Source organism: Piliocolobus tephrosceles, chromosome 18 (genome assembly GCF_002776525.5).
Source record: "Piliocolobus tephrosceles isolate RC106 chromosome 18, ASM277652v3, whole genome shotgun sequence".
Lineage (NCBI taxonomy): Eukaryota > Metazoa > Chordata > Mammalia > Primates > Cercopithecidae > Piliocolobus > Piliocolobus tephrosceles.
Window position 1 is genome coordinate 32,035,335 of NC_045451.1, and position 21,618 is coordinate 32,056,952.

The 21,618-nt window shown below is 46.2% G+C and overlaps 1 protein-coding gene across 1 annotated transcript in view; it reads left to right on the top strand.

The window, feature by feature from the left end:
- The first annotated feature begins 13,840 nt into the window (after positions 1-13,840).
- The window catches only part of MYO5B (myosin VB), a 390,702-nt gene continuing 382,924 nt past the window's right edge, over positions 13,841-21,618 (top strand). The window contains exon 1 of the mRNA XM_023207571.2: positions 13,841-14,220. Within this exon, the coding sequence (XP_023063339.1) occupies positions 14,194-14,220 (27 nt within the window). The 5' untranslated portion in view covers positions 13,841-14,193. The remainder of the gene's footprint in view (positions 14,221-21,618) is intronic.

Genomic DNA, 21,618 nt, shown 5'->3' on the forward strand with positions numbered 1-21,618 from the left:
AAGAGAAATGGAGAGGATGCAATAACAGATAAGGTTGTCAGAGGCCTTCCTGATTATGTACTATTTTGGTTAGGCTGGAAGGATGAGAAACCACAGACTTGAGGGTTATAGGGCCACTACGCCCAGTCTATGGATCAATAATATTTTTAAAAATAAAAATTAATGCAAAAAGTCCACAAAGCATGAAATATCAAAATTTTAAATAAAGACAGGATCTGGCAGTGCTGTGCTCAACCATGTTGGAATCAGAGACCAAAAGAAAAATGTGCGTCTGTGTAGACATGCCTTAATGTATTTCTTCAGTGGTTAACTTTTTCCAGAAGTAGATATTGAAAATATTATTGGGGAGTTTGCTTCATTAAAGCCAGTGAAATTACACTAACTTCTGGTTTTGTTATTATGCAGTTAAAGGTTAATTCAACAGGCTTGAGGTGTCCAACCCTGCACATTCCAAAGAAAGAATGGACCCTTGAGGCTCCCGGGAGATATAACCTGTGAGTTCTTGGAATTCTGCCTGAGTGTCTTTGTCTTCCTAGAGACTTGGCCTACCATAGATAGCGTCTTATTTTTTATTTTAGAAATGGAGTCTCACTGTGCTGCCCAGGCTGGAGTAGAGTGGCACAATCATAGTTCACTGCAGCCTCGAATTCCTGGGCTCTTTGCCTCAGATTCCTTAGTAGCCAAGACTATGGGCACATGCTACTATATCCAGCTAAGTTTTTTAATTTTTTGTATAGACAGGATCTTGTTCTGTGCCCAGGCTGGTCTCAAACTCTCAGCCTCAAGCAGTCCTCCTGCCTCAGCCCCTCAGAACCCTGGGATTACAGCATGAGCCACTGCACCTGGCTTATCCCAGATTTATACTAATGATGTAATTTTTGTTGAAACTAGTTGTTGTTCACCCAGGAGCCAGGGCCATGCTGTATTCATTTCACCTCTGGGGGTGGGAGAAATGAAGACTGGCACCCAGTGAAAACCTTTCAAGTTTGAGTGAGCTTCCCTGCTTGACAATACCTCCTCCATGTTGTCACACATCGCTGCTGGGAGAAGTACGTGCTCTCCCTATGATTCTTCCTGTTAAGGACAATGGAAGCTTATGTCCGGTCTCTTCTGGACTCTGCCCTGTGTACTTTTTTCCTATGCTGATTGTAATCTGCATCCTTTCATTGTAATAAGCCAAAACCAAGACTATAACAGCTTTTTTGAGTTCTATGAGTCCTTCTAGCAAATCCTCAAATCTGGAGTCCTGGAGACCCCTTAACACAAGTATAATAAAGTATTTACGCTTAAAATAATGTGCATTGTAACAACCCACTTTATAATTTTTCAATATTTTTTAACTCCTTTAAGATCCTGGGAAAAGTTAACCTTTAAAAATATACAGCTGGGGCTGGGTGTGGTGGCTCATGCCTGTAATCCCAACACTTTGGGAGGCTGAGGTGGGCGAATCACCTGAGGTTGAGAGTTTGAGACCAGTCTGACCAACATGGAGAAACCCTGTCTCTACTAAAAATACAAAAATTAGCCGGGCATGGTGGTGGGTGCCTATAATCCCAGTTACTGGGGAGGCTGAGGCAGGAGAATTGCTTGAACCTGGGATGTGGAGGTTGCAGTGAGCCGAGATGGTGCCATTGCACTCCAGCCTAGGCAACAAGAGTGGAACGCTGTCTCAAAATACACACACACACACACACACACACACACACACACACACACAGCTGGGCACGGTGGCACATGTTTATAGTCCCAGCTATTCCAGAGGCTAAAGCAAGAGGATGACTTGGGTTCAGGAGTTCTGGGCTATAGTACTTTATGCTGACCAGGTGTCTGCACTAAGTTTGGCATCAACATATTGAACTCCCAGGAGCTGGGATCACCAGGTTGCCTAAGGAGGGGTGAACCAGCCCAGGTCAGAAACTGAGCAGGGCAAATTCCTGATCGAGGCTGTGAACAGCCACTGTACTCCAGGCTGGGCAACATAGTGAGACCCTGCCTCTTAAGAAGAAATACAAGGCTGGGTGCGGTGGCTCATGCCTGTAATCCCAGGACTTTGGGAGGCAGAGGTGGGTGGATCACCTGAGGTCCAGAGTTTGAGACCAACCTGACCAACATGGTGAAACCCCATCTCTGCTAAAAATATAAAAATTAGCTGGGCGTGGTGGTGGGCGCCTGTAATTCCAGCTACTTGGGAGGCTGAGACATGAGAATAGCTTGAACCCGGAGGGGGTTTCAGTGAGCTGAGATCACACCATTGCACTCTAGCCTGGGCAACAGAGCGACTCTGTCTCAAAAAAAAATGTATATAGGGTCACACATTTTTACCTCTGCCTTAGGATTCTATATGGCTCAGCATGGCACTCCTGAATCCTGTCTTTATTTTAAAGTTTGTGTTGTTTTTCCATCATGGACCTTTTTTTTTTTTTTTTTTTTTTTTTTTGCTATTTCATTAAATTATTGTCCTAATGTCTTGATTACTAAGTTTTTTTGCTGCTTATTTAAATTCTGGGCCTGAAGTGAATATCAGGGGGAGGGCATTCCAGGGAAGGAGCCAGCAGGTTCAAGTAGCCTGAGGTGAGAATAAGCACAGCATGTTTGAGGAACAGAAAGAAGGGATTGAGGTCAGGAGCTCAAAGTAAGTAAAGAGAAGGGCAGGAAGAGATGAGGTCAAATAAATGGAAGTGGAGAGACCAAGCAGGTCATTTTTGCAGTGGCCCAGCAGGAAATGGCTGGGGCTGGTGGAGGGTGGCAGCATTGGAGATGGAAAAGGTGCCTGATTTAGGATGTGCCTTGGAGACTGAGCTATTAGGCTTTGCTGATGGATTAGAATTGAGAATTGAGGAAAATGGTCTGGGCGCAGTGGCTCACGCCTGTAATCCCAGCAGTTTGGGAGGCCGAGGTGGCGGATCGCTTGAGCCCAGGAGTTTGAGACCAGCCTGGGCAACTCCGTTTCTATTTAAAAACAAAAAAAATAGGCTGGGCTCGGTGGCTCGTGCCTGTAATCCCAGCACTTTGGGAGGCTGAGGCAGGTGGATCACCTGAGGTCAGGAGTTCGAGACCAGCCTGGCCAATATGGTGAAACCCGTCTCTACTAAAAATACAAAAATTAGCTGGACGTGATGGTGTGCACCTGTAGTCCCAGCTACTCAGGAGGCTGAGGCAGGAGAATCGCTTGAACCTGGGAGGCAGAGGTTGCAGTGAGCCGAGATCACGCCATTGCACTCCAGCCTGGGCGACAGAGTGAGACTCCATCTCAAAAAAAAAGAAAGGAAAAAGAAAAACAAAAGAATTGAGGGAAATAGAGGAATCAAGGATGATGCCTAGCCTAAGATTTTGGCTTGATGGTAAATGGAGGTGCTATCTATGAGTATGGTTAAGATTAGGGAAGAACACACATGTGGGCTGAAAATTAAGATTTTCACTTTGGTCATGTGAGTCAGAGATACCCTTAGACACACATGTGGAAAAGGCAAGTAGGCAGCTGGATGTTTGGGCTGGGCCCCCAAAAGACATTTTATTCTTCTGTAAATCTCTAGTGCCCCAGGGAGTGTCTGAAATATAGTGGGTTTTTAACAAATGATGTTTACATTAATTTTTGTTTAAAAGAATCAGAAACATGTAGGACTCAGAGTTAGAAAGCAGCTTAGGATTCCATGCCACACTTAGGTTCTTTTCGGTAGATAACAATTAGTTGCCCAAGAAGCTTGTGGTGGCTACAGGTGATAGAGAAAGCAGTTCATTCAGCCCACGTGCTGCCACTTATTAGCCAAGCTTTCAGCTGCAAGCAGGTCCAGAACTGGCTTTGTAAGCTTGATGAGGTTTCAGCACTCTTGCCTTTTATGGGTTTTGATCACACCTGTAAGGCAGGGTTACTTGATGCTACCTGTGTACAAGTTTCATTCATTCCAGCATTCAGAGGCAGGAGTTTGTGCTTCTAGTCAGCTTTTTACAACCAGACGCCCTCCTCCACCATCGGCTGGACACCAGGCCAAGTTGGGATCCGGCCTTGGGCGCCCTCTCTCACGGTGCAGGTTATAAGGCACTCCAGATTCTTGCTCTGGCATGTTCTGGCAAGAGTGGGGAATGTCCCTAGCCCACCCCCAAATCTTGAATACCCATCATTTCACCAAAGAGTGCCAACTTCTAACATCCATCCTGCAATTGCACAAGTCACCAATAAAAACTCATTTGACATTCAGTCTGTTAATTAGCCTAGACTTGGTGATAGCAGAAGGATTTGTGGTGGCTACATCTAGCGTGTGGCCTTTTGGGATGTGCCTGCTGACTGCCCTGGAATGGAGATTCTTGACAGCATGTCACCTGGCCCTCCCTGGAATTAAAGCTCAAATTAACTGAGTGGGACTGAAGTATTTCAGGGTATATAACAGACAATCTTCCCTAGTTCCCTGATCTTTGAAAGCGGTAGCTGGAAGAGCCAATCCTCTCATTTTACTAATGAGAAATCAGAGGCTCAGAGAGGAAGGGGGACGGCCCAAAGTCGCGCCCCTCGTTGGTGGTGCGGCAGCAGGCTCTTTGGCCTGGGCATTTCTGGGAAGAACTAGAAAGATGATGGGGCTCCCGAGATCCGCTTAAGTAGCAGAGAATTTCACAATCTCTCCCCACCTGCCTGGCTCAGAAGGTTTACCCTTCACCCCACATCACCTGGTAATAAATCAAAATGGAACCATTAAACCAAAGCCTTGCTGTGGGGCTCATGTTTCAACCTGATTCAACCTTCCTCTCAGATGAAGTGAGAGAGACTGAAAAATGAGAAAAAGCAGAAACAAAACTAGCTGTTGGGAAAAGTGTCCAGAAGAGGGCGTGAGAGGCTGGGGATAAAACATTCCCGCGGCCTCTGCGATCCTCCGGAAAGGGACCTTGCTTAGGTGAGGGCGGATTGCGGTGAGGGGCAAGTGTCTGTCGGAGGACTGGAGGCTCAGAACACTTTAGTGGGGTGTGGAGGAGACTGTACGTTCGCCGACGGTGATATTACATTTCCTCTGATCCATGCCACCTCATTTTTCTCCTCCCTCCTCTCCGTCCAAGCTCTAATAGACTCGTCATTCCATTCTTGGAAGGGTCATTACGGTTATTTACATACAGCCGTGAGCCCTGGGAGCAGCCACGAGGAACAGGGATTTTGGAGGTTCTGGGAAAGCATAAACCACGGTGTTTTGCCTCCCTCTTCTTCAAACAGAAGAAACCAGCCCCGCCACCCCTTTTCAGCAGTTAGGATGCCTCCTAGGAAGCAAAGCTGCTCATTCCATTTCGGATTAAAGGTGAGGTTTATGTGAAACATCCCCCAAAGGAAGCACATGACTTACAGTCGTACTGAGTTGTAAAAAACTGATCTCAAACCTTCCCAGGGAGCAAGCTTTAAGATGCGGGTTTCTTCCCACAAGGCTATCAATCCAGCATTTGCGACAATAGCTCTAAGTTTTCCTGGGCACCATAAGCCAGGTGTAAGGAGAGCAGCCACCAGGGAATCACCAGTGATTCCCAGCAGGGGTACAGCCCACCGTCCCACCTGGTGGCAAAATAGCATCCTTGACAGTGATAATCCAGCCTCTGCTTGCATTCCTCCAGGGACAGCACGCTCACTTCTTTGCCAGATGCCTTGCCTCTCTTGATAGCTTTTCTTATTTGAATGTTGTACTTATTCCTCACAGTTGTCCATGATTTATTACCCTGAAACTTCCTCCCTGTGGGCCTGGCCTCTATTAATCGGCTTAATCTCTCTTTCACAAAACCGATTTTTAAGTATTTAAGAACACGATGCCCCTATCTCTCTTGTTGGGGGTCCCCAGCCCTCACCATTCCTCAGTCCTCAGAGTCTTTTTCTCCTAAACAACTCCAATAACCTTCAATCATCCTCACATATCAGAGCTCCACCATGGAAGAATGTTGAAGCAGAAGTCTGGGTCGGGGGGTCGGGGACTGTGCCAGGGCCTCCCAGTACAAATATTAACAGAAGTTACTGCTAAAGCTGCAGAGGCTGGGTGCTAATTTAAAACAGGTGAAAAAATAAGTTTGTATTGTCCCAAGAGATACTTGGAGATCAGCACAGACTAAACTGGCAAGCCGAAAGCATTTCACAGCATCAAGATGTTTAACACCATTTTAAATCCTGAATTCCTAAGAAAGTCCTAATGTGGGGAGCTGTGGAAGTGGCTGTCCTCCCTCCCAGGGGCTTTAGACTTTCTTGTTCTTTTTTTTGTTTTGCCAGGGTCTTGTTCTGATTGCCTAGGTTGGAGTGCAGTGGCATGACCACAGCTCACTGCAGCCTTGACCTTCTGGGTTCAAGCGATCCTCCCATCTCTGCCTCCTGAGTATCTGAGATTACAGGTGCATGACACCACACCTGGCTAATATATTTTTGTAGAGATGGGGTCTCCCTGTGTTGCTCAGGATGATCTCAAACTCCTGGGCTCAAGTGATCCTCCATCTTAGCCTCCCAAAGCGTTAGGATTATAGGTGTGAGCCATCGTGCCCAGCTGACTTTCTTGCTTTTATACTCTCAAAAAAAATTTTTTTAAACTATATGTCTCCTTACATTTTGGATATTTTTTAGTTTCCATAGTTGAAAAAGTTATAATTTCGATGTATCTAGTCACTTAAAATACTATATTACTGTTTTTAATGAACCCAATGGACTCAGTCATAGCAATTTGATAACTTCCATTGCCCATTTTAAAAATACACAAACAAGTTATTTAAATCAATTATTTTTTGTTCCTTGAGCCTGAAATTCCATTCCACTTTTTCCACGGAATTTTATCCTATATTTTTTGTGGTAGAAGTCCTTTTAATAATCACCCTATAATAATTAACCACAACAAAAATAGGTATATAAATTAATATATTTTAAAAATTTCCAGTGGTCTAAGTATTAAAATTATTATTTTGAATTATCACAGAGTATTACTGCACAGCTTCAAAAATCTATTCCTATTTTTGTTATAAGTGCTGAGAGGAATCTTGTTTACATAAATAAATAGATAGGAAGGGAAGTTTTGTTGGAACAGTGTCCTTCAATTCTTTGAATTCCTTCAGAGTTGACAAAAATTGCATAGTGACCCATCGAAGGATTATTTTTAATAACCTGTCAGCTGACCACTGGCTTAAGTCCTGCTTCAATTTTGTTGATAGCACAGAAGTGGAAACCATTTGAACTGCAAAAGAATTTGTGGCCCCTTCTTTAGTTACTTGCTTTCTCAACACATTTCTAAGTGTCCTTTTGTGTGGCATCATGAAGGCTTTGGCTACCCAGGCAAACCACCATCCTACTACTCAGGAGGTCTGAGAATGTGTCTTTTGCAAAGTGAGAGAAAGGGACCTGGGAACTGAGACCTGAGAATGACCCTTTCCTAATTGCAGGCCTGATTTTTATTTTTTTCAAATCAGTGTTTAGGAAGAAATACATATGGAGATATAGGATCTGGACACCGATTCTTTTAAAACAAAATATGGGAATAACAACATGAATAGTCTTGGTGTACAGGGCCCCACAAACCCCAGTTCGACGATGACCACTTTAGCAGATATTTGGGGAATGAACTTGCCACGATGAGGAGAGAATTTGCTAGAATGAAGTTCTTGTCAGTAAGCCAAGGATCACAGAACGCTTTTGTATATGATTATATTAGTCATCCATCACTGCATAGCAAATTATCCTCAAACTTAGTGGTTTTAAACAACACATTTATTATCACACAGTTTACATGGGTCACAGAATTATCTCACAGTTTCTTTAACATAGATGCAGCTTTACCGGATCCTTGCTTCAGGGTGGATCACATGGTTGTGATCAAAATGTCAGCTGGGGATTTGGTCTCATCTGAAAGCTCATTGTACTACTCAGGGTTATCTCGAGGGACAGAACTAATGGAATATATATATATATAATATATAAAATATATATTCTATATAATATATATAAAATATGTTATACACACACACACACACATATGTTTATTAAGTATTAACTCACACAATCACCAGGTCCCACAGTAGGCTGTCTGCAGGTTGAGGAGCAAAGAGAGCCAGTTGGAGTTCCAAAACTGAAGAACTTGGACTCTGATGTTTGAGGGCAGGAAGCATCCAGCAGGGGAGAAAGATGTAGGTTGGGAGGCTAGGCCAATTTCTCTTTTCCCATTTTTCTGCCTGCTTTTTATTGTAGCCATGCTGGCAGCTAATTAGATTGTGCTCTAATTAGATTAAGGGTGGGTCTGCCTTTCCCAACCCACTGACTCAAATGTTAATCTCCTTTGGCAATACTCTCACAGACATACCCAGGATAAATGCTTCATATCCTTCAATCAAGTTGACACCCAGTATTAACCATCACACTCATTTAGACAAGAATCGCCTTCCAAGCTTCCTCATATAGTTGTTTTGGGAATTCAGTCCCTCAAGGGCTATTGGACTGAAGCCTCCCTTATTTCCTTGCCATATGAGCCTTTCCACAGCAACTCTTCATCTGGGCAAGCATATGACAAGAGCCAGAGTTCCAGTAAGACAAAAGTCACAGTCCTTTATAATTTAATGGATCTGGCATGCCATCATCTTTGCTGTATTTTATTGTTAGAACCAAATCTCTAGGTCTAGCCCACACATAAATGGAAGAGATTACACAAAAGGAGACCATCAGGAGGTGAGAAATATTGGGAGCCATTTCAGAAGCAGCCCATAATCAGGCTTTAATGACCACCTTTTGGGGAAAACAACTTCAACAATTATTCCCACGTCTCAGGGACTACTATTTCAACCATATTTCCATTTCTTGGATACAATCTGGAAAACACAACCCAGTACTCAAATCTGTATGAGAGAAGCAGTGGATTGCCAGCTGGCCGAGGGTGATGAGGACATTTTGGACCCCTGGAAATGAGAGAGGACCTGCAGAAGTTCAATGACTGTGCTGGCTGAACTCCTGACCTCCTGAGCAGGATAATGGGTTCTCCATCTGCAGCACTGTCTAATCAGAGCCTGGGTGGTCCCACATTTGGGAAGCTGAGCATTCTTGCACGTGGCATTGGGCTAGATGACCTCTACCCCAAAAACTGTGGATCAGGATCAGTGAGTCCATGCTCAGGTTTTAGTTCAAGGATAAGTTTGTTTTCTTCCACCCTTTCCTCCCTGCAGGTAAAGTTGTCTCCTTTTCATGTTTAGGGAGTTGATATTCCAACTGTGAATATACTTTATGGCCCCTCATCCAGATCCAGAATTCACTTTATTCATTCCCTTGCCGTGGTTTTGGGGGGTCAGACCTCAGGAGAAATCCTGACATAATTTAAGACAAGTTTTCTGGAAGAGAGAATTTGGAGAGAAAGGAGTCTAATGGATTATGTTATCATTGAAAACATTTGCTGTCCTGTTCTGGTTGTTCCTCCAGTCAGTGCCCTGCCCTGGTAACTTCAGAAGCAGCCCTGCATCTTGTTTTGGCCAATGAGATGTGAGTGCATCTCTCTCCGTATTGAAATGTGAGTCAGTCCTTAAGCAGAAGCTTTTGAAGCTGGAACGGGGTTTGCTGCATCTCTTTTCCTTCCACCACAACACAGGCAAGCTTCCAGACAGGAACCCAAAGGAAAGTCTCTAGAGCAGAGCCACATCCAACCCACGGTAGGTATGTAATATGAGCAAGAAAGACAGCCTTTGTTTAAGGAGTGGAGGCTTTTGGGATAGAGGAGGAAAGGGAGAAGATATGAATCTATTTGGTAAAGGAGAGGATATAAGAAAATTATCATTATTTTTGGAAACAGTCTCACTCTGTTGCCCAGGCTGTAGTACAGTGGCACAATCTCAGCTCACTGCTACCTCTGCCTCCCTGGTTCAAGATATTCTCCTGCCTCAGCCTCCCAAGTAGCTGGGACTACAGGCATGCTAATTTTTGTATATTTAATAGAGATGGGGTTTCACCATGTTGGTCAGGCTGGTTGTGAACTCCAGACCTCAAGTGATCCTTCTCTGCCTCCCAAAATGCTGGGATTATAGGCATGAGCCACTGTGTCCAGCCCATAAGAAAATAATTTTAACAGTCACTGTATAGTTTACAAACCGCGTTCACAGAACGGCCAGCCAATAAGAAGGCTTCTTCTTAGTGGAATTCCTCCTCTTTCTTTCTTTGCTTATGCTAATTTTTCTGTTTAGTAATCCCCTTGTTTTCTCTTTTCCACTAATTAATAGGCAGTACTTCCTTTAAGACTTGGCTCAAAACATCTCAATTTACCTACTATTTACTGCGATCAACTTTGTCCAAGGCATGTTCTAGGAAGTGCAGAGGATGCAAATATGGGTCAGGTTTGGTCCCTGCCCTCAAGACTCTTAGAGCCTAGTGGTGAGGAGGAGAAAGGGATATTAGTTCACATATCATACAGGGTGCAAATGAATGCCTTGGAAGTTCACTTTTTGTTATTTGTGTGAGGGAAATCCTCACCTGTCAGGAAGGAGACTGAGGCATTTCCAACAGGTATCTTCTTTTTACTTTGAGAAGCCATGGAGCACAGAGCAATGTCTCTCAAAGTGTGGGCCCTACACCACCTGGGATATGTATTGCATTTGCAGACTCGTAGGCCGAGCACAATGGCTCACGTCTGTCATTCCAGCACTTTGGGGGCTGAGGCAGGCGGATCACCTCTACTAAACCCCATCTCTACTAAAAATACAAAATTAGCTGGGTGTGGTGGCACATGCTTATAATCCCAGCTACTGGGGAGGCTGAGGCAGGAGAATCGCTTGAACCCGGGAGGCGGAGGTTGCAGTGAGCTGAGATGGCACCACTGCACTCCAACCTGAGCAGCAAAAGCGAAACTCCATCTCAAAAAACAAACCAAAAAAAAAAGAAAGAAAAAGACCAAATTCAGACTCATTGATCACATCTCTGACCAACTAAATTAACATCCCCTGATAGCCCCTTAATCCTGGTACACACTGACATTCAAGATGCATTGACATAAAAAGCAAGGGTTAGACTCTCGAATGAGACTTTAATTGAACAGTAGCTGTCTGACCTAGAGTGTTTTTCACATCCTTCCTCCCTAAGCCTCACTTCGCCCATCTGTGAAAAAGGCTTAATATTCCGAACCTCCTTTATAAGGTTGCTCTGAGGCTTCAACAAGATCACAGAAGTAAAGCGCTTGGTATGTTTCCTGAATCAATTAAGTTTTAAAATGTCTTTATTGTTCAAAGGAGGGAAAGACCATATCTGATTGTGGGATTAGAAATTCACAAAGCTCTGGCCAAGTGTGGGACCCAGAAATGCAATTCAGTTCAGTCAACATGAATTGAGCTTTTCATTTGTGCCAGGTGTGATGGAAGCCAGACAGCTGGAACCAGTTAAGGGTAGGGAGAAAGGATGGAAACAAATGAGTGTCAGGTTGGTCCGAGGTCCAAGTGGCATTGTTAGCATTGCCTACCTGCAGGTGGAAAGGTGGGTCTTGAGTAAGGTTAGAATTAGATTTGAGAATTAGCATTGTGAACGAGCGATGAAATGGGGGCATGGATGAGAAGAAAGACGAGATCTCTGAAATGGAGCATAGTTTTATTCAGAAACCAGGAAGAGGAAGCTACGCCTAGAAAATAATGTTAAAGTTTGGTTAGAGAGGCTGAGAAAACAATAGAAAAATAATACCCAGGGAAGCGATGGTTTAATGTAGTGGGTTGAATCAATTCCCACCCCATGCTTCACAGTGATAAGGTAATTTCAACAGGATGGGGCTGAGTGGACCCAAATAAGAAGAAAATAGAACAGCAGTGGTTTTTTGTTTTGTTTTTTTTTAAATAGAGTCTTGTTCTGTCACCCAGGCTGGAGTGCAGTGGTGTGGTCTGAGCTCACTGCAACCTCCACCTCCTAGGTTCAAGTGATTCTCCTGCCTCAGCTTTCCAAGTAGTTGGGATTATAGGCATGTGCCACCACACCCAGCTAATGTTTGTATTTATAGTAGAGATGGGGTTTCACCATGTTGGCCAGGCTGGTCTTGAACTCCTGACCTCAAGTGATTGGCCCACATTGGCCTCCCAAAGTGCTGGGATTATAGGCCTGAGCCACCACACCTGGCCAGAACAGCAACATTTAAACTTGGCTGCCATTAGAACCATCTGGGAGCTCTTCAGAATCCTTTCACCCAGGGCCGCGCCCCCAAGACATGTTAAATCAGAATTTCTGGGAGCAGGAACCAGACATCCGCTTGTTTCAAAAGTGATTCTGATGTGCATAAAGTGTTGAGAATCAGAGAATTAAGGAGGGACTGGGCGTAACTGGAGATAGTTGAATAAGTGAAGCGACTGCTTTAAGTTTAGCAGGAAAGGAAAACACAGAAAGCCAGGAGCCAGTGGAAAGAGGAAGAGTTGCTGGTAGAGAGATGGGACCACTAATGGTGGTGGAGGAAGAGGCCAGGATCTAAGCAAGACTGACGACTTTCTTATTCAAAAAAGGGGAGAATCACCTGGAGGCAGAAAGAACAATGAGTACTGGCCCCACACCAGAGTTTCTGGTTCAGTAGGTCTGCAGTGGAGTCCAATAACTTGTATTTCTAACAAGTTACCAGGTGATGCTGATGGTGGGCGTGGGGGGTGGGGACACACTTTAAGAGCTACAGGAATCTGGGCAAGGAAACCACGCAGAAAAACTTGAGGACGAGAAAAAAAAATTCCTCTCTGCTCTTGCCACTGATGGGAAGAGTTCCATTTTAGGTCCAATGAGAGCCGCCCAAGCTTTGGTCAATGCATTTGTCACCCTGGAAGTACCGTCCTTTAGACTTTCAGAGGAGCTTTAAAAATTGGGATACCCAGGTCCCTTCCTTCATTAAATCAGAATTCCTTGGGTTGGGGCCTCTTCCTTGGATCGCTTAAAGCTCCCCAGTTGACTCTCATTGTGGAGGCGCCCACGGGAAGGCCTGCACAGGTGAATTACAACGGGATCTTGCATTCCAGGTGGGATGCCTCTGAGAATCACCTTCTGAGGCTCCTGAACAACTGCCCCAGCTGGTATAGATAGATCTTCTGGTTGAGAACCACTTTTCAGGGGCCACCCCTGGTTCAGGGACACATGCAACCTTCAGAAGGGAGTGTCTCTTCTGACAGCCCTGGTCTCCTTCCACAGACTCCTGGCAGTCTTTTTTTTTCTTGACTGAAATTTCTACTTTTCACTGGAAGTAGGAGAGGAGCTGAAGTTGCTGTAGGCAGCCAAGTGCCATGGGCAGAGAGGGAACACAAATAAACGAGGTAGTGAGTGGCAGAAAGACCGGGAGTCTGCATGTAGGAGAGACGGGGGTTGGGAGAACGTGAGACTTCCTGAAAAAGCAAGAGCCCTCTGAGAGGAGTGGCTTGGAGTCTCCTTGGAGGCTGTGGGCGAAAGTGGCCAATATTTGTACAGAAGAAGTTACGACTCCCACCTTTCTGACAAGAATTTCCGCGCAGAGAGTTCAGTTTGAAGGAGAAGATCCTTGGTGTACGTATGTCCAGGTCACCTTAATAACGATCTACGAGTAACTGAATTTTAATGAAAGCGCTGAATACAGCCAGGTAAAATCAAGGGCAATGTCTGGGGCCTTCCAGCCATAGAAGCTTCTCTCTTTTCCCCGCTCTCTGGTTAGTTCCTCTCCCCTTTTCTTGTCTGCACCGCGTGCGTGCCGGACTCCGCGGGGCTGGGTGCGGGTGGAAGCCAAGCGAGGCAGGGCAGGTGCTGGCACCGGGGCGCACCTGTGCCTGCGCGCGCGTGGCGTCCAGCAGGGGGCGGCCCGCGCCGGTCCCCGAGCTCCGCTCTGAGTGCCCCGCCCCCGGCCGGGAGGCCCAGGTGGCAGCGGGGGCGCGGGAGGGCGCGTCGGGCCGGGCACCGGCAGGGCTCAGAGGCGCGGCGGCGCACGGGCAGTCCGCTCTGACGCGCTCGAGTCCTCCCTCCTCGCCGGCCCTCGCCTCCTCCCCACACCTGGGCGGGGAGCGGCGTCGCGCTGCCTCCTCCCCCGGCGCTCGCAACTCCTGTCCGGCCGCAGCTGCGCCGCGGCCGCGGGAGTAAAGGTCGCGTAGCCGGGAGCTAGCCGGCGCTGTGCCTCCGGGAAGCCGGCGGGGCAGGTCGGAGAAGAGCGAGAAGATCGAGAAACTCCAGGCCAGCCCGGGAACATGGCGCCAGGCGGGCCGGCCGCGGACTGAGAGCCGCGGTGCAGCGGGGAGCCGGGGCTCGAGCCCCGCCCGGCCCGGGCCATGTCGGTGGGCGAGCTCTACAGCCAGGTGAGCGCAGCCGCGGGAGAGGCGCCGCGGGGCCGGGGCGGAGCGCTCAGGGCCACCTGGCACTCAGGGTCGCCTTCTCCCTCGGCTACTGGAGGCGGGAGGTGACGGGAGACCCCTCCTGGTGTCCCCCGCGTCTCCGTCCTCGGCGTCCCTAACTTCTGTTGGCGGAGAAAGTTTGGCGGTTCCGGGAACGCCCGCACCGACCGGCCGCCCGGCTCCTGGAGATTCCGCAGCGCCACGGCTCAGCCCCAAGCCGGTGCTGTCGCCCCCTCCCCGCCGCGCACCTCAATTTGGTTGCCCGGGCTCGGTTCCAGCTGAGTTCCCCGAACCGCGGGGGCGACTCTGCCAGCTCTGAGCGCCGTGCTCCGGACGGTCCCCCGCGGTGGACCCCGCCCCAGGAGCTCTGCGGCGCCGGCTCTCGAGGGTTCGCCTCCGAGGCGTCCTTTCCTCACGCATACCTACAACAGGGAACCCTGGACTTGGGAGAGGTGGGGGTTCTGGACTTGGTGGAGAGGGAGGAGACTTAACCTTGCGTGAGGGCGCGGCAGCTGGATGGAGTGGGGGTAAGCGATGGGTAGAGGGGTGCTCCGTTATCTCCGGAGACCCCAGGCAAGAGCATTGTGAATTTGCTGGGGATGGGTATTTTGACGCGGCCCCTCTGGTACCAAGAGGGCTTCAGTGACTGCTGGGAAGGGGGTTGGAGTAAAGCCGAACCGGGAGCAGGGTGTGAGTTTCAGGATGCCTTCAAGGTCAGAAGGGATGTGCGAGGCTGGGTGCTCCGAATCGGGAACAGGTGCAGCCTGGGCGGAGACGCCCGCGTTCCGCGGCAGTTGCTGTGGTTAAAGTTAGGGACGAGCCGCTACTTCCAGGGGAGCTGGTGGCAGCGCTGCAGCCGTCGGGTACCCCTCAAGTTTCACCCTGGAGTCAGGAGTGAGATGGGCAAAGGCCTTTTCTTCACATGTGCCCTTTAAGAAAACAAGTTTTGGATAGTCCAATGCCTGGTTTTCCTGTTCATCTTCTTGGGTGGCCAAAACACGTTTGACAGTGCCTATGCACACACCTCCGTGCAGAGTTGTGTGTGCGTGAGCGATTCCCGGGACACCTGCCCGGGCCAACAGGTCTGGGCTGGGTAGGAACAGTCACTTCTGCGTCCTTAACTGGAGATCACTCGCGACTGTCCAGCACATGTGGGGGAGCCCTTGGGTTCCGTGGGCTGGCAACTCTTCTAAGTTTGAGGAATTTTAAACTCTCGCCTTCCTCCTGGAGGGGAGCAGGGCCGGGATGGGTTCACGCTCATAAAGGTGGCCGCGGAGGCTGTCACCTGGCTGGGGTTGGGAACACAGCAGCCTCAGATAATACTTGCTAGCCCACCAGGGACCACCTGTGCAGCGATCAGGGATGGGCGACGGCCTCTGGGGGAGGAGGGGAGGAGGCGGGAGCCAGGGCGTGAACTCTGTGGCAGTCCTAGCCTTGGAATGGCACTCCACTCCTCTTAGCTGTGGAGGTATTGGGGAGGATCCCTAAAAGCTCAGCTTTCAGTTTTTTCCCTGAAGCCGGTTAGATTTTCAGGAGCTGGGACTGGAGGCTGGAAGTCAGTGAGGCAGGGGAAAAATCTGAACTGCATTGCTCAAAGAGCCGAAGCTTTGTTACATTGAAGGGCATGGAGATGCAAGTTGTACTCCTAAGTAAAAGGAGTGACTCAACTGAATATACCCTAATGTGTCAAAGTCCTTTGTCAGGCAATATTGAATTGCTGTTATTATATGAGGGGGAAAGTTTGTGGGGGAAAATGGAGTTAAAAGATTAAAAATATAAACTTTATTTCTCAACGCAATTTCTGTCAAGTTCAAGACACTTTTGAAAAATATACCAGCCACCTAGTTCGTCCCTAAAGAACCGAGGGTCCTGGGAATTTAACCATGTCAATGCAGTCTCTTTTACATTATTAACTGGAAAAGATGCAGGTCATTGTCTTCAAGATCAGGACACAAAGTCAGAAGGAGCCAAATCAGGACTGTGAGGTGGACGCCTAATAGTTTTCCATAGAAACTCTTGCAAAATTGCTCTTCTTTGAGAGGAATCAGGAGCATTGTTGTGGCAGAAAATGACTTTTCTGGTGAAGTTTCCTTGGTGTTTTTCTGCTAAAGCTTTGGCTTCCTCAAGACACTTGTAATAAGCAGATGTCATCATCATTTGGCCTTCTAGAAAGTCAAGCAAAATGGCTTGAGCAGTCCCCCAAAATCCTGCTATGATCTCTGCTCTGAATCAGTCCACCTTTGCTGTGACTGGACCTCTTTCACCTCTTGGAAGTCTTTGCTTTGATTGGGCTTTGTCTTCAGGATTGTACTGGGAGAGCCACATTTCATCCCCTGTTACAATTCAAAGAAATGCTTCAGAGTCTTGATCCCACTTGTTTAGAATTTCCATCCAAAGCTCTGCTCTTGTCTGCAGTTGATCTGGGTGCAGCGGTTTTGGTATCCATCAAGTGGGAACTTTGCTCAACTTTATTTTCGGTCAGAGTCATGTAAGCTGAACCAATTGAGATGTCTGTGGTGTTGGCTGTTGTTTCTACCATTAATTGTCAGCCCTCTTCAATTAGGGAACAGATAAGATACTTTTTTTTTCCCCCCCACAAATGGATGTGGATGGTCTGCTGGCACAGGCTTCATCTTCAACATTGCTTCGTCCCTTCTTCAAATGAGTTACCCACTTATAAACTGATTTCTTTGGGGGCATTGTCCCCATCAACTTCATAAAGTAATAATTTCACAATTCTTCTCTCCACGCTTCATCATAAATTTGATGTTTGGTCTTGCTTCAATTTTAGTAGAATTCATGTTGCCCTGATAGGGGCTTCTTTTCAAACTGATGACTTACCTTTCTTAGTGCCTCAAACTAGACCCTGTTCTAGATCCCATTCATGCTTGTTATAACAAGTATAAAACTATGCGTTTGCTTTGGTGCAGAAAACTCTGAAATCCATGTGAATTTTTTCATGATAGGCATTTTCCGTGATCTTGAATAGTGCTCATATGAGACTGATGGACAATTGAATAAACCCTTAATCTTCGGAGCCCTAGTTTTGAAAAACAAGAATTAGTATCGGATTGCTTTTAAAGACAACACTTGTAGGAGAAAACATTCAATTTCATTTTTAGTTAGAAATGAATACATTGCATGTTAATTCTTAGGAATGATGAAGTAGTGGGAGTCTGAACTTGGGTTTCAGTTTACTTTTTCTCAGGTTATGGAGATAAGTACAAATCTGGTGTCACCAGAGAAAGGTCTTGATATAAGACACTTAAAAAGTAGCTTCATTGGTGTGAGAGGTTGGCATAATTAATCTCAAACAAATATTAGGATTCTTCCCTAAGGGCTGCTGGACTGCACCTTGCTCTGTTAACTCTGTTAATGGGTTTCCAGTTCTTAATCATTTCGGGTCTTGATTCCGAAATTAAGGAGATTTTCTGGGACCTAAGACAGTAGCTTCTAGATTTGTTTTGAGCAGTTGTTATTCTTCCTGGAAATCAACACACTTGTGCTTTGCTGTGAGAAGCAGTTGCGTAGTTGCCTAACCATGGTCTCCCCACTTGCCAAACTGGCTTCTCATTGTGCATGTGAATCATAAGTTACACAGGGAAGTCATGCCTGCTACTCAGATTCACTTTGTTTCTTGGAGATTATTCATTTTTACTGTATTATCAAAATAGCCAATGTTCCCATTTATTTTTAACTTGCAAGTGGGCTTTTTTTAATGTGACGAACACTGGAACCAGGCACACACATCAATGTGTTATGTGTGATGGAAATAATTACCTATTATGCTAACAGCACTTATACATTTTTGGGAATGGAAAATTAGAGCCCTTTGATTATACCTGTTGCTTTTGTGACAGGGTTAGAAGATGTTATTATTGGAATATGAAACATTTATATATTGTATTAAATAGTGTTCGGTAAGAACTTAGTGTCTAATTATCTAAGCAAAGACTTTCTTTTTCCCTCTATCCAGTTAGATGTGTTCTTGCTCTTCTTGATCTGTTCTCTTCAACTGACAGTTTATATGTTATGTGATTTTTTTAGTGGGTCAGGGGCCAAAGGGCACTTCTCTGTGAACAGAGACACTCCTGTTCTCAGAAGACCCAACACCTCACCTTTTAGAAATTGTTTTCTTTGTAGTGAGGGTTTTCTGGATGGAGAAAGAGCATCAGTCAGTGCCAGACACTTTCAGGGTGATGTCAAAGTGAGTCAGTCTCATTCAGTCTCACATCAGGTCCAAAGGTGGAGCTGATGATGGTGTCTGTTGTCACAGTGGCATGCATGTGGTCAGTGTGAGTGCCTGGCTTCCAACCCACTGGAAAAGACAATGTGAGCTTTGCTTTGCATAGGTCCAGAAAGAAGACCTCACATGTGCAAGCATGGTGAATACTATTTCATTATGATTGCAGACAGTAGTCTGATTTTAAAGCATAAAATGTAACCTCTCCTCCTCAGGCTGAACTCTTTTCTACAGAAGAGTTATTTGGGACAAAAAATTTAAACACTGCTGTTTCAAATACCTGGATTTTCAATATGCTACTTTGATTCTAGCCAGCAGAGTGAATGAGAAATCATCAAATTGAAACTGGTGCCTTGAAACCAATTCCTTCAAATAACCTTTTTTCCTCCTTGGCTTCTAATTGATAGGTAGTGTCTGAGCAGTGGGTTTTTGAGTGCTGCTGGGAGGTTACTTTGCTGGCAGACACACCCTGTGTATGGCAGCTTTGCACCCAGGAGCCTTTACTAAGGGTGCTGATTTGGGACCAATTATTTGAAAAATAGATTGCCGTGCTTTTGGGCAGGTGTCCTTTAACTGTCCCTTACCTATACCTCAGGTAATGTAAGTTTCTCCCAAGTGTCAGTCTAAAAGCAGCAAGAGCTACCTGTTTCCTCTGTACCTGGTCACCCCTGCTGGAGGGGCTGATGATTCCTTCTTTTGCTGGTGGCTCTGAGCGATGTTCTTCTTTCCAAGAAGTGGTGACAGTGTTAAAGACACGAGGACTTGAAGAGTGTCAGCAGAAGCTGTTAGTGCTCTTGTTTTCCCCCTTACTCCCTTCCCTGCATACTGCCTTGGTGTTAGCTCACTCCCGATAGCCGGCACCCTTCTCTTTGTCAAAGCTCCTGAAGCTGTTTTGCCTGTGTGCATAGGGAACCTGGGAATTGACATCCTCTGCAAAAGGGAACAGTCCTTAACAGTTCTTAAGGGTCTTAACCAATGGTATGACATTAGTTTCCTATCCCCTCACCTTGGGAACGGAACAGCTCTAAATTATGGCCCATACTGTTTTCAGTTTCTTTGTACAGTTGAGCTAAAGTTACCATGTTTGGGACTTTCCTTAAATCACATGTTTGCTTGACTTCCTTCCCTCTCTTGTCCACCTTCTCTACTCCCCTACCAGTCCTTCCTGAAAACACTGCCTTATAAGTCTCTTGAGCAGGAATCCTCATCTCAGGATCAGGTTCTAGGAACCCAAGTTAACCCATAACTCATGGTGGCTTAGCTGAGTGGATGTTGAGAATCTCAAGGGCTTTGGCCCCTTTAGGGTCCCAGGGGAGGCTGAAGAGAAGCATGGAGGTTGTGTGTCATGCTGTCACCTTCCTTCTGAACCTCATTCTCTGTCTTGCATGTGGTTTTTTTCTTCTCCCATCCCTAGTTCCAACTCCATTGATCCTCTGCTCCCCTTTTTCAGATGGGCCTATAAGCCCAGTGGATCCTGCTTGACCCTGTTGGTGATCATCAGAATTTTGAAGTTTGTACTTGTGACTTGTGGATGTGGTGTATTCCAACGACCTGTAACCTGTACTCATTAAGCAGGCTCTTGCCCTGCCTTCCTTTGTTGATAAGTTTTTTTTTTTTTTTTTAAGACAGAGTCTTGCTCAGTCACTAGAGTGCAGTGGCATGATCTTGGCTCACTGCGACCTCCACCTCCTGGGTTCAAGTGATTCTCCTGCCTCAACCTCCCGAGTAGCTGGGACTACAGGTGCGTGCCACCACACCCGGCTAATTTTTGTATTTTTAGTAGAGACAGGGTTTCACCATGTTGGCCAGGATGGTCTCCATCTCTTGGCCTCGTGATCTGCCTGCCTCAGCCTTGTTGATAGATTTTATGTGATGCCTTATCTAAGTAGGCTGAGATTCTGGAGAACAGAGGCCATAGCAGACATTTTTAGGAGCCTCCAGTGTGTTTGATGACAAAAGCTAAATACACAAAGTACACTAACAATACAGGATTATCTTTGTGTCATTAGAGGAGTGCACATACTCCTCTACAAGTTACAGGCATTTTGTAGAGGTTACAGACACTTTGTAGAACTGTTGGTCTAGTTGGGCTACAGTATTGGGGGAAAGGCATCCTTTAAGGTGTAGTGTGACATGATTGGGGCCTAAAGAATGGATAGAATTTGAAATGCATAAGGAGGCTGTGAAGAGAAGGATGCTCTCAGGAGGAGACGGGAGAGTGAGTTCAAACATAGGGACAGGCATGAGCTATATGTGTTTGGGGATAATTATAGCACTATTTTTAACTATTTTGAAATAATTATAGACTTACAGAAACATTGTGAAAGTAGCGCAGTTTCTATATTTTCTCAGATTGCTCTAGTGTTAACATGTCATATAACCATAGTGCAATTATTGAAACCAGGAAGTTAACATTTCTGTAATACTACTAACTGGTCTACAGAGCTCACTGGAATTTTACAACATTTTTCACTAATGTTCTTTTTCTGGGGCAGGATCCTCTCTAGGATTCCACACTGCCTTGAAGGTTGTAGCTCCCCGCCCCCCTCTATTTAGTGACAGTTGCTCAGTTTTTTGTCTTTTGTGACCTTGACACTTGAAGAGCATTTGTCAAGCCAGGCACAGTCACTCACACCTGTAATCCTAGCACTTTGGGAGGCCAAGATGGGAGGATCCCTTAAGCCCAGGAGTTTGAGACCAGCCTGGACAATATAGCGAGACCTTGTCTCTACAAAAAATAGAAAAAAATTAGCTGGATGTGATGACATGCACCTGTGGTCCTAGCTACTCTGGAGGCTGAGGTGGAAGGATTGCTTGAGACTGGGAGTTGAGGTAGCAGTGAGCTGTGACTGTGCCACTGCACTCCAGCCTGGGTGACAGAGTGAGACCCTGTCCCCCCCCAAAAAAAACATTTCTCAATAATTTTATAGAATGATTTTGGATTTGTCTGATTGTCTTATGCTTACATGGAGGTTGTGAATTTGGGACAAGAACACATCAGAAATTCTGTGCCTTCCTCATTGCATCGCCTCAGGAGACAGGTGATATCAATGTGTTTTGTTACTGATGGATCACTCTGATTCCTTGGTTAAGCTGATGCCTGTCAGTTTCCTTTTATT